Source organism: Staurois parvus, unplaced genomic scaffold, assembly GCF_062004578.1.
Source record: "Staurois parvus isolate SC_StPar_1 unplaced genomic scaffold, SC_StPar_1.0 ptg000860l, whole genome shotgun sequence".
Lineage (NCBI taxonomy): Eukaryota > Metazoa > Chordata > Amphibia > Anura > Ranidae > Staurois > Staurois parvus.
Genome location: NW_028318656.1, coordinates 1,958,956 through 1,972,329, shown reverse-complemented (window position 1 = coordinate 1,972,329; position 13,374 = coordinate 1,958,956). Strand labels below are relative to the sequence as shown.

The window sequence follows — 13,374 nt, the reverse complement described above, 5'->3', positions numbered from 1 at the left end:
TCATAAAAGAACAGCACTGTCCAGTCCACACTTAGTGATGTCTGCAATGGGAACCCTGGACCTCCAACAGGCTTAGACGTTTCGAGGATTTGCCTCTTCCTCAGAGCCAACCAGGTTGGCTCCCCTCTCAGCACAAATCCTCTCCTACAAATCCCCCACCCTAGCACAAATGCCACCCCATCCCCCCTCTTAGCCCAAATTCCCCACCCCCTCCTAGCTCACCTCCTTCTCCCAACACTCCTGAGCCCTGTGCCCCGGATAATGCACGCTCCTGAGCCCTGTGCCCCGGATAATGCACTCTCCTGAGCCCTGTGCCCCGAATAATGCACAAATCCTGAGCCCTGTGCCCTGCATAATGCACGCTCCTGAGCTCTGTACCCCGGATAATACACGCTCCTGAGCCCTGTGCCCTGGATAATGCACGCTCCTCAGCCCTGTATCCCGGATAATGCACGCTCCTGAGCCCTGTGCCCCGGATAATGCACGCTCCTGAGCCCTGTGCCCCGGATAATGCACGCTCCTGAGCCCTGTGCCCCGGATAATGCACGCTCCTGAGCCCTGTGCCCCGGATAATGCACGCTCCTGAGCCCTGTGCCCTGGATAATGCACGCTCCTGAGCCCTGTGCCCCGGATAATGCACGCTCCTGAGCCCTGTGCCCTGGATAATGCACGCTCCTGTGCCCCGGATAATGCACTCTCCTGAGCCCTGTGCCCCGGATAATGCACGCTCCTGAGCCCTGTGCCCTGGATAATGCACGCTCCTGAGCCCTGTGCCCCGAATAATGCACAAATCCTGAGCCCTGTGCCTTGGATAATGCACGCTCCTGAGCCCTGTGCCCAGGATAATGCACGCTCCTGAGCCCTGTGCACTGTATTATACACGCTCCTGAGCCCTGTGCCCTGGATAATGCGCGCTCCTGTGCCCTGGATAATGCACACTCTTGTGCCCTGGATAATGCACGCTCTTGTGCCCTGTGCCCCGGATAATGCACGCTCCTGAGCCCTGTATCCCGGATAATGCACGCTCCTGAGCCCTGTGCCCCGGATAATGCACGCTCCTGAGCCCTGTGCCCCGGATAATGCACGCTCCTGAGCCCTGTGCCCCGGATAATGCACGCTCCTGTGCCCCGGATAATGCACGCTCCTGAGCCCTGTGTCCCGGATCATGCACGCTCCTGAGCCCTGTGCCCCGGATAATGCACGCTCCTGAGCCCTGTGTCCCGGATAATGCACGCTCCTCAGCCCTGTACCCCAGATAATGCACCCTGCTGAGCCCTGTGCCCCGGATAATGCACGCTCCTGAGCCCTATACCCCGGATATTGCACTCTCCTGAGCCCTGTGCCCCGGATGATAGATGTTCCTGAGCCCTGTGCCCTGGATAATGGACGCTCCTGAGCCCTGTACTCTGAATAATGCACGCTCCTGAGCCCTGTGCCCCGGATAATGCACGCTCCTGAGCCCTGTGCCCCGGATAATGCACGCTCCTGAGCCCTGTGCCCCGGATAATGCACGCTCCTGAGCCCTGTGCCCCGGATAATGCACGCTCCTGAGCCCTGTGCCCCAGATAATGCACGCTCCTGAGCCCTGTGCCCCAGATAATGCACGCTCCTGAGCCCTGTGCCCCGGATAATGCACGCTCCTGAGCCCTGTGCCCCGGATAATGCACGCTCCTGAGCCCTGTGCCCCGGATAATGCACGCTCCTGTGCCCCGGATAATGCACTCTCCTGAGCCCTGTGCCCCGGATAATGCACGCTCCTGAGCCCTGTGCCCTGGATAATGCACGCTCCTGAGCCCTGTGCCCCGAATAATGCACAAATCCTGAGCCCTGTGCCTTGGATAATGCACGCTCCTGAGCCCTGTGCCCAGGATAATGCACGCTCCTGAGCCCTGTGCACTGTATTATACACGCTCCTGAGCCCTGTGCCCTGGATAATGCGCGCTCCTGTGCCCTGGATAATGCGCGCTCCTGTGCCCTGGATAATGCACACTCTTGTGCCCTGGATAATGCACGCTCTTGTGCCCTGTGTTCCGGATAATGCACGCTCCTGAGCCCTGTGCCCCGGATAATGCACGCTCCTGAGCCCTGTATCCCGGATAATGCATGCTCCTGAGCCCTGTGCCCCGGATAATGCACGCTCCTGAGCCCTGTGCCCCGGATAATGCACGCTCCTGTGCCCCGGATAATGCACGCTCCTGAGCCCTGTGCCCCGGATCATGCACGCTCCTGAGCCCTGTGCCCCGGATAATGCACGCTCCTGAGCCCTGTGCCCCGGATAATGCACGCTCCTGAGCCCTGTGCCCCGGATAATGCACGCTCCTGAGCCCTGTGCCCCGGATAATGCACGCTCCTGAGCCCTGTGCCCCGGATAATGCACGCTCCTGAGCCCTGTGCCCCGGATAATGCACGCTCCTGAGCCCTGTGCCCCGGATAATGCACGCTCCTGAGCCCTGTGCCCCGGATAATGCACACTCCTGAGCCCTGTGCCCCGGATAATGCACGCTCCTGAGCCCTGTGCCCCGGATAATGCACGCTCCTGAGCCCTGTGTCCCGGATAATGCACGCTCCTCAGCCCTGTACCCCAGATAATGCACCCTGCTGAGCCCTGTGCCCCGGATAATGCACGCTCCTGAGCCCTATACCCCGGATATTGCACTCTCCTGAGCCCTGTGCCCCGGATGATAGATGTTCCTGAGCCCTGTGCCCTGGATAATGGACGCTCCTGAGCCCTGTACTCTGAATAATGCACGCTCCTGAGCCCTGTGCCCCGGATAATGCACGCTCCTGAGCCCTGTGCCCCGGATAATGCACGCTCCTGAGCCCTGTGTGATGAGTTAGCATCACAAAAAGCATAGCACATCATGCAGCTCCTTAGCAATGCTACCTCCATGCTTTTTTTTAAATATGTCTGGTGACAATTCAGTGAAAATATTTTTTATCCCTACATTCAGATAAGGTTTCCCTCTCTCTCTCCATCTTTTGTTTCTCTTTTTTTTCATCTCTTATTTTCTCTCATTCTCTCCCTTTGAATATTAATAAATCAGATTGAAACCTTAAAACATATCCGATTGATTCCTGTCTAAATTGTCCCTAGTATGTGTATGTATGACTGTGAGTTAGGGACCTTAGATTGTACGCCCCTTGAGGGTTAGGGACTGATGTGAATGTACTATATACAGTTGTGTTCAAAATAATAGCAGTGTGTTAAAAAAAGTGAATAAAGCTCAAAATCCTTCTAATAGCTTTTATTTCCACACACACAAATGCATTGGGAACACGACACATTCTATTCCAAATCAAAACATGAAGAAAAATAGATCAAATTTGTGTTGTTCCTCTAAAAAAAATTGAAGAAAAGTGAATATTAGACGGTTCAAAATAATAGCAGTGTTTGTATTCTTCTTTACAAACTCAAACATTCACTATATAAACTGAGAAATGTTTGAAGATTTTGCTTTCCTTTGAATGACTTCATGAATATTTGGTTGTAGTCGCACTGTTTCTGAGAACTGCTGTACATCTGTGTTGCATGGAGTCACCCAACTTCTGGCCCCTGTGATCAGGTATTCCAGCCCAGGATGATTGGACTACATTCCACAGTTCTTCTCTATTTCTTGGTTTTGCCTCAGAAACTGCATTTTTGATGTCACCCCACAAGTTTTCTATTGGATTAAGATCCGGGGATTGGGCTGGCCACTCCATAACGTCACTCTTGTTGCTCTGGAACCAAGATGTTGCACGTTTACTGGTGTGTTTGGGGTCGTTGTCTTGTTGGAACACCCATTTCAAGGGCATTTCCTCTTCAGCATAAGGCAGCATGACCTCTTCAAGTATTCTGATGTATTCAAACTGATCCATGATCCCTGGTATGCGATAAATAGGCCCAACACCGTAGTATGAGAAACATCCCCATATCATGATGCTTGCACCACCATGCTTCACTGTCTTCACAGTGTACTGTGGCTTGAATTCAGTGTTTGGGGGTCGTCTGACAAACTGTCTCCGCCCACTAGACCCAAAAAGAACAATCTTACTTTCATCAGTCCACAAAATGTTGCGCCATTTCTCTTTAGGCCAGTCAATGTGCTCTTTGGCAAATTGTAACCTCTTTAGCACATGTCTTTTTTCCAACAGTGGGACTTTGCGGGGGCTTCTTGCAGATAGCTTGGCTTCACATAGGCGTCTTCTAATTGTAACAGTCCTCACAGGGAACGTCACACCTTCTTTCATCTTCCTGGAGCTGATTGTTGGCTGAGTCCTTGCCATTTTGGCTATTCTATCCATTCGAATGGTAGTTTTTCGCTTTCTTCCACGTCTTTCAGGTTTTGGTTGCCATTTTAAAGCATTTGCAATCATTTTAGCTGAGCAGCCTATCATTTTCTGCACTTCTTTATATGTTTTCCCCTCTCCAATCAACTTTTTAATCAATATACGCTGTTCTTCTGAACAATGTCTGGAACGACCCATTTTCCTCAGACTTTCAGAGAGAAATGCACTGTAACCAGCATGGACAACATTTGCTGCCTTCCTTCCTTAAATAAGGGCAATAATTGCCACCTGTTTTTCAGAGAATGAATGACCTCACTAATAGAACTCCACACGGCTATTATTTTGAACATGCCCCTTTCAATGAGTGATTCAATTACACAGAATCAGCAGCATGCATGTCATGACTGTTGGGTCTGTTGGATTTCTATTACTCTACTACACCTGCTAGTAAATTATTTGCCATGTACAAATATCATTTATACCAAAAACAGTGATTGATCCGGTTAGTGATGTCTGACTGCTATCATTATGAACACAACTGTATGTCTTTAAAGCGGAGTTCCACTCACTCTGTAAAAAATCCTGACCAAAGTGTTCATTTTCTCAACAGTTGCTGGTTTCAATGAATTTCTTCTTTAAGGTAGGCTCAGTCAAACACTGTGTTATCTTCTCGCATACAGAATTGAGAAATGTAATTGTATGAAAATGATCCTTTTGTCCAAAGGTTTATGTGAGTCTCTGAATCTTGTGGCACAGTTATTAGAAGTGCATTGTGGGTACAAGGATCATGACACAGAAATGTAATGTGATTGTATAGCAACTAGACTCATGGTCTGTTTAATCGTCCCTCTTTAAACCACTCCCACTGTTAGGGCTCGTTTAGACTAGCAGTTGGGGATGGTAAAAACTTGTGGTCGTGCCACAATTTTTCTCCCCCACCACAGAGGGAGCAGACGTGAGTGTACACATGCTATGGCAAGGATTATACCTTCTATCCATTTTGGCAGGCATAGCACTTATTAAACATGACCCAGTCAAGTGAATGGGCCGCTCAACCTGAGTGAAGCACCCCACAACCGACTGCAATGTACTTCAGGGATCAAGGGATTGAAGCAGGCAGTGAGGAGGCAATGCAGCACCTCCTCACCACCTGTCAAATGCTCTCTGAAAAGTTATCAGACTATGGTACGTACTTCAGAGACCAAAGCAAATGTGAACAAGCCCTTAGATGGAACCTGACCATGACCACCGCTTGTTGGTGTGTAACCGAATGTGTTTTTCTGCTTCATCCCAGAGTTCTCCAAATCTTTCATACCAAGATCATGGCTGCAGCTGGCAACAACTTCCCATCACTACGTTGAATGGGAAGTGGTTAAAGAGAACCCTCCTTTAACCACTTGAGCTCCGAAAGATCTTACCCCCTCCATGACCAGGCCATTTTTTGCTGTTAGCACTGCGCTACTTTAACTGGTAATTGCGCGGTCATGCAACACTGTATCCAAACAAAATTTATATGATTTTTTTCACAATTAGTGGATTTCCTTGGGTGGTATTTGATCAACATGGGTTTTTGTTTTTTTGTATATAAATAAAAAAAGAATGAAAATTTTGAAAAAAAAATAATGCTTTTTACTTTATGCTTCAAAACTTATCCAATAACAAAATGTACAAAAATAAAACAATTTTTTTTTTTAAAATTTAGGCCAAAATGTATTCTGCTACATGTCTTTAATAAAAAAAAAATCCCGATAAATGTATATTGATTGGTTTGCATGAAAGTTATAGCCTCCACAAACTATGGTGTGTATATATACTGGAATTTATTAATTACTAAAATTTTATACTGGTAATGGAGGTGACCAGCGACTTATAATGGGACTGTGCTATAGTGCAGCAGGCACTGACTCTGAGAGGAACTGACTAACTGCCACTGAGATCACCAGTGACATTAATTCAGTGATAATACTATACACTGTCACTGTACTAATGATCCTGGCTGGGAAGGGGTTAAATTCTAGGGCCATCAAGGGGTTAAATGTGTTCCTAACAATGTGTTATGTGTGTAAAGTGTGCTGCTTTTACTAATCGACCTCTTAGTTTCTCATCCCTGCTTTGCAGGGATGGGAAACAAAGAGATTTTTCCCTCTGTATAGAGCTCTGTGTTGATTGTCAACACAGATCTCTGGGCTGTGATTGCACACAGCCAATCAGCAGGTCCAAGCCATGAATCATTGTCTGGAACTCACTGACATGCTCTCGTTGTATACAATCACAGCGGGAGCCGACGAGTGCGCTCCCTGAACAGAGAAGCAGGCAGGGACGTACGGCTATGTCACTGTTCCTATGCGGACCGCCCATCCACTGTACATTGCGGGCGGTCTGCAAGTGGTTAAAACAAACTCTAGCCCATGCATGAACTACATTTCAATCGTAAAGCCAAAAAAAAAAAAGATCTTCAAAATACTAAACTTTGGCATGGATTGTGACCAGCTGAATACCTGTAAATATCATCTACTGACCGGGCCAAGTCTTTATCGGAGTGACGGGGAACTGTACGGGTCATTTTAGACCCTACAAACATGGCGGACTAGCCAAGACCTCAATGGACACAGAGCTTTACATGACAGCTTCAGGCGTCTGTAAGAGCCACAGAACTGTGCAAAAGTGTTAGGATGTAAAGTGAGGATTGCACACTGTATGCAGCTCTTTAGCCTGGTAAGAGGTCTCATCCTCGAGAACTGGAACATTGACCTAAAGAGCACTGATGTACCCAGTGTGTGTACTGTTTCCAAAGCTACAGATCGTAGTTGGCAGGATTCGAACCTGCGTGGGGAAATCCCAGTGGACTTCCAATCCATTGCCTTAACCATTCGGCCACAACTACTGGGTAATCTGTAAAGCGAGGACGTTTTTAAAAGTAATTCAATTAATAATTTTTATGTATTTTAATTTTTTTTGATAAGGTAGGGTAGATGGCAGTCTTGTTCCTTAGGGGACTAAGCCAATAACTCAATAGTAGCCAGTAGATGAAGCCACATTTTAATCAACAATCCTACAAGGCCAGGCAGAGGGTACCCCACAAGGCCCAAAAGGCTTAGTTAGATCAAAGTGGCTCCCAACGTCTTCGCTGGACAGCAGGGATACCCCTACGGACTTCAGATTTTTTATTTCCATACTGACTATTCAAAGTTCTTAGGTTTAACTCATACCAGAGCAATTTTCATGACATCACACTAGGTATGGTCTTCTTTTCATATCAGCACACTAGGTATGGTCTTCTTTTCATGACATCACACTAGGTATGGTCTTCTTTTCATGACATCACGCTAGGTATGGTCTTCTTTTCATGCCATCACGCTAGGTCTGGTCTTCTTTTCATGCCATCACGCTAGGTATGGTCTTCTTTTCATGCCATCACGCTAGGTCTGGTCTTCTTTTCATGCCATCACACTAGGTATGGTCTTCTTTTCATGACATCACGCTAGGTATGGTCTTCTTTTCATGCCATCACACTAGGTTTGGTCTTCTTTTCATGCCATCACACTAGGTATGGTCTTCTTTTCATGCCATCACACTAGGTATGGTCTTCTTTTCATGCCATCACGCTAGGTCTGGTCTTCTTTTCATGCCATCACGCTAGGTATGGTCTTCTTTTCATGCCATCACGCTAGGTCTGGTCTTCTTTTCATGCCATCACGCTAGGTATGGTCTTCTTTTCATGACATCACGCTAGGTATGATCTTCTTTTCATGCCATCACGCTAGGTATGGTCTTCTTTTCATGCCATCACACTAGGTATGGTCTTCTTTTCATGCCATCACACTAGGTCTGGTCTTCTTTTCAAGACATCACGCTAGGTCTGGTCTTCTTTTCATGCCATCACGCTAGGTATGGTCTTCTTTTCATGACATCACGCTAGGTATGGTCTTCTTTTCATGCCATCACACTAGGTATGGTCTTCTTTTCAAGACATCACGCTAGGTATGGTCTTCTTTTCATGACATCACGCTAGGTATGGTCTTCTTTTTTTTGCAAAATTTACAAAAAACACATCATAAATGATTACTCCACACCCACCTCCTCCCCTTTTCATACACCACCTCTCATACCCACCCTACCCGTGCCGCCATCTGTCGCCCATAATATAACTAGATGCGCAGCTCTAAAGTTTCATTCAATTAATAAATTATGACTAATAAACACACACATATAAAGTGCATGAAAAATCTCATTCAAGAGATAGTCCTAGAAATAGTCCCATATTTAGAATTGATGAAAAATGTCCAACAGCAATGTCCGTGAAATAAAACCAAAAAAACTATTTGGTGTAATGACTAAACACAGTTGGGAAGCAGGGGGCTTCCATGCAAGATCTTCTGCCAATCTAAGAAGAGAGAGCCTCCACCAGACAACGCGGTGTATGCAGATATACCTTACCAAAGGATTAGACCTCCTGCAAAAGGATGGTCTCATGCGCTTGTTAAGTTCAACACCGGGACACTACTGGGTCACATATAAAATCTCTCCTTCAGTTCACTCTGGAAAAATAGCCATAGAATTGTATATATAAAAAGTGGAGACTCTCATGGCGTAGTAACAACAAACTTCCGATTTTCATGAAAGGCTAAAAACATTCACATTCCATAGGGATATCAAAGGCAGTGTACATAGAAAAGTGTCAAAGCATCCAATCCTCCTTCCTCGATTGGCGGCAGCCTTCTTCTGGGTTCCGGTCAGCGTGATGGCGTCACTTCCTCTGGCCTTGGATAGTGATGTAGATTTCCCCTCTCAGCACAAATCCCCCCTCCCAGCACAAATCCTCTCCCACAAATCCCCCGTCCTAGTATAAATCCCCCTTCTTAGCACAAATGCCCTGTCCTACGATAAATCTCCCCTAATTCCCCCTCTCAGCACTAATCCCCTGTCCTACGATAAATCCCCCCTAATTCCCCCTCCCAGCACTAATCCCCTGTCCTACGATAAATCCCCCCTAATTCCCCCTCCCAGCACTAATCCCCTGTCCTACGATAAATCCACCCTTAGCAGAAATCCTGCCTTTTGACCCAAATTCCCCTTCCCCCCCATCCCTCATCCTAGCACTAATTCTATCCTCAAGATCTTCCCCCACCATAACTCAAATCACCCCACCCCCTTCCTAGCATAAATCTTCCCCCCCCCTCAAATGTTATCTGCTGTATGGAGGAGTGCTGTTCTGATGACAGGGGTGGGAAGAGTACAGCACAGCTCCCACCGCCTGGCTCTCTGCCGCTGTTATTTTTCCGGCAGCCCACCCTAGCACCCCCCTAGATCCGGCCATGTCGAAAGGTCTTGTCGGGAAATTTATTTTTAATCAGTGCTGCCACCAATCAGGAGTCCCCGCTGTCAGAATACAGTATCGCAGAAGGGAGGATTCCCGCCTCCACCTCCAATGCGTTTGCCTTTTGTCGTTCAGCCAGTATGGCCAGCTTAAACTTCATCCATGTCCAGCCTTCCATAAAGGTTGCTGCAAAGCAGAAACAGAAACAGTCCAACATCGATGTCATAATGGAAGATCTTCATCCTTGGATTACCGCTATGATGAGCACGTAATATGTCCAAAATCGATATCTTTTCACATTTGTCGTCCAAATCGATATATATGTCTTCACCAACCACTTTTATATAAATCATTTCCTTTTTCATTTTCTTGATTTTCCCGTGTGTGCTCACTATGACACCTCTCTTAAATAGATCTTTGGCCGTGTATTTAGTCATATCTTCTGTATAATGGATCCTTGGAACCTTTCCAGCAAAGCCTGACTTTTCACCCAGCAAGTCGTCCACACAGTTTTTCCTATACTTCTTGTACAGGTCTATGATGCCCTTCATATCTTCACAGGTGTCTTTGACATCAGCTAACGCCTGCTCGTTGATTTTCACCTCAGCTGCTCTTCTCTCACGAAGTTCATGTTTCCCTTTGATTTCATTGCGAATTAGGTTGGTGACCTCTTCGTAGCATGTCGCCTCTGTGAAGTAACCGGATTTTTGCAAAATCTGCAGGTTTGCGGTGACAGTTTTTGTTACAGATTCCTGAGAGGCATCTTCTTGATTTTCAGTTGAACAAGATCCTTCCTGTTCATTTGCACCTTTAGTGTCGGTGGGAGTTGTGCTTTCTGTTACAATCTCCTCTTTCTCCTCCTCCTCCTCCTCCTTCTTTTCTTCCTTCTCCTCCTCCTTCTTTTCTTCCTTATAATCCTTCTCCTCCTTCTTCTCCTCCTTCTCCTCCTTCTTCTCCTCCTCCTCCTCCTCCTTCTCTTTCTTCTCCTCCTCCTCCTTCTCCTTCTCCATCTCCTCCTCCTCCTTCTCCCTCTCCTCCTTCTCCCTCTCCTCCTTCTCCCTCTCCTCCTTCTCCCTCTCCTCCTTCTCCTTCTCCTCCTCCTTCTTTTCCTGTTCGAGCGTCAGAATCTCTTGGAGTTTTTGTTCAGGTGTCTTAGCCATAAGTTGTAGGACCAAATTCATGGTGGAAACTTTGGCTTTCTCTGTTTCACCATCCAAATTCTCCAGCGGAGGTAATTTGCTGTATAAAGATAGGGGGATGTTAGTTATTTTCCTTGTCTTGTTATAGGCAGCTCCATGAGTGGCCTCAAGCTCGTTAAGTGGAGGGACCGGTCCAATACCCTTATACATTTGGTACACAATGTCCGCGGTTGGCGAAAGTCCGCGGTCGCAAAATACAGCCTTCTCATACATAGAAAGCAGAGTATGTGTATAGATGATGTCCCCTGCATGTATGATTATCTGGGGAGTCTGTATTGCGTCAGCGTACTTGGTAAATCCAAATTTTTTCTCTGGTTCTATAGTGTTCAGAACTTGCTTAAAGAAACTCCCGAGCTTTTGGGAGGTTTTCTTGATATAGTTGTCCAATCCAGGCGCTTGATCTGTGTTGGCAGAGAAGGGATGCATGGTCATGCAGAAGATTGAAGATATGAACAATAAGTTGTTCCTCTGGTTTGAAAATTCACCTACATAGATGTCAAATTTATCCGGTTCCACTATGGCTGTGTGGAGGTACTGAGAAAGGAAATAGCCAACAGACTCCGACAGTAAATCTTCACCTACCATTGGAAACTTGCTTAGCAAAGATTGTTGGAGGACTTTGGTTAGGTATCTCAGCCCATAAGGAATCTTGTTCACAGATGAGAATATGTCCTGTAGGAATGTGTCCGTCAGGGCATATACATCAATTTTATGGCTGAATAGTTTTCGCATTTTTTTCTCTAGCTTGGTACGCTTCTTGTGTTTAGAGTCTGGATAGGTCAGTCTATCATCGATTCTCAAGGTGTCCATTATTCCCCGAGTCAGCGCGTTGACTACGGGATTGTACTTTGCTTTCTGGGTGTAAAAATATTTGATGACCTTTAGAATCTGTGATTTTCCCTGAAATATGTCCTGAACGCTAGCAATTTTGGTTTCCACTTCTTTACGAAGAGCAAATTCCATCAATTTCACGAAATAGTACTCTTCTCGTGGAGTTTTGCCGTAGTTGTAGAGCTGGAGGAGCAGTCTGCTTGTAAATGTGATAATATCATTATAGGATGTCAGCTGGTCCATGAGTCTGGTCAGGTAAGCTGGATCCGTCTGCAGATAGTAGAAGAGGTGTTCATAGGACTCCAGCCTCTCACTTCTCTTCCTGTCCTCGCGAGCCTCCTGTCTATGCTTGGCTATGGCCTCTTTAACTTGCTCCTTATTGCTAGGCTTTAGTTTTTTGAATCTGGAGACGAGATCCTGTTGAGTGATATTTTCTTTCACTAAAGCTGCGATTTCTCTGTCCAAGTTGTCCATCTCACACCTCTGTTCATTGAGGGTTTTAGAATGAGACGTTAATTCCACGTTCAATGTGTTCATCCGCAGCTGCAGATTGAAGTTTGGGTCATGGGGGCTCAAGCATTTAGAAAACTGCATGACCGAGCTCGGCGATGGGTTTTCACTATGCATGAAATCGTGGAATCGCTGTTGTTCCAAGCTTCTTCTGGCCCATGACTGAAGTTTTATAACGATTTCACGATGCCGCTCCTCTAACCTTTCTCTCTCAAGTCTTTCATCTTCAGTCTCCTTCACCACTTCGTCTTTCTTCTGTTCCTCCGTCTCTTTGAGTTTAATGTCTTCATTCGTCGTCTTTGGCTGATCTTCCTCTGCAAATAATGACCTCAGCCATTTGCAGGGACTGTTGCAAAGGAAGCCCAAGCCTGTCCTTCTGGGAGATTCTCTCCCTCCTGTAGTGCGCTGGGTGTTTCTCACCATTTCTGCTATCAGATGGTAGAATACACCAAGAATTTCTATTGGTAGTAATCAGATGTCTTCAGATCAGATGTGTTCACCACAACAGTCACTTGTAGACTGAACTCTGCCTCTGCTGGCTTCTATTTTTAGCCTCTGCTCCACTGTGACAGTTTCTTTTTTGTACAAAAACTTTATTGACACAGCCTCTGCTGCACTGTGATGACCTCATACTGACAGTTGCACAGTTCAAACATTTTCTTTCAACAAAACTTTATTGACACAGTGACAACCAACTGACACATCATAGCCTGGTAGTGATAACTGCCAGCAGAGGAGGAATGAACACATCGCTGTATCTTCAGTATTGGGTGGAGCCGCACGTCTTGAAAATCCGTTTGGGAAACACTTTGTCGTTTGGACATTATACCAATGTGACACTTGTGTGGGGTGTTTATTGTTTTTTTTTTCTGGGTGGAGTGATTGAGAATCACAATGGATTCGCTGGATACTCGCATGGATTGCAATGTTTTTAGAAGGTGAGCACATATATGGGGGTGTTTATAATTTTCAGTTTTGGGTGGAGTGATTGAGAATCAGGATGGATTTGTTGGATATTCACAGAGAATGCAATGTCTTTGTAAGGCAGCCTCATACATGGGGAATCACAATAGATTTGCTGGATATTCACGTATATTGCAATGTCTTTGGAAGGTGATCACATTTATGGGGTGTTTTATTGTTTTCAATTTTGGGTGGAGCGATTGAGAACCAAGATGAGTTTGTTGAATTTTCAGAGGGAATGCAATGTCTTTTGAATGTGACCAAATAAATGCAATGTTTAATTCC

The 13,374-nt window shown here is 46.3% G+C and overlaps 1 protein-coding gene and 1 non-coding gene across 2 annotated transcripts; both read right to left on the bottom strand.

Annotated features, from left to right (window-relative positions):
* Window positions 1-7,071: 7,071 nt before the first annotated feature.
* Window positions 7,072-7,153, bottom strand: TRNAS-GGA (transfer RNA serine (anticodon GGA)). Its single transcript has one exon. It is a non-coding gene; the product is annotated as a tRNA-Ser (tRNA).
* Window positions 7,154-9,735: 2,582 nt separating this feature from the next.
* On the bottom strand, window positions 9,736-12,549 carry LOC149443306 (ras GTPase-activating-like protein IQGAP1). Its single transcript, XM_089655698.1, has 2 exons — window positions 10,759-12,549; window positions 9,736-10,302 (listed from the first exon to the last, which is right to left on the bottom strand). Exons 1-2 carry the CDS (start codon window positions 12,547-12,549, stop codon window positions 9,736-9,738), a joined length of 2,358 nt encoding a protein of 785 aa, XP_089511824.1.
* Window positions 12,550-13,374: the final 825 nt, after the last annotated feature.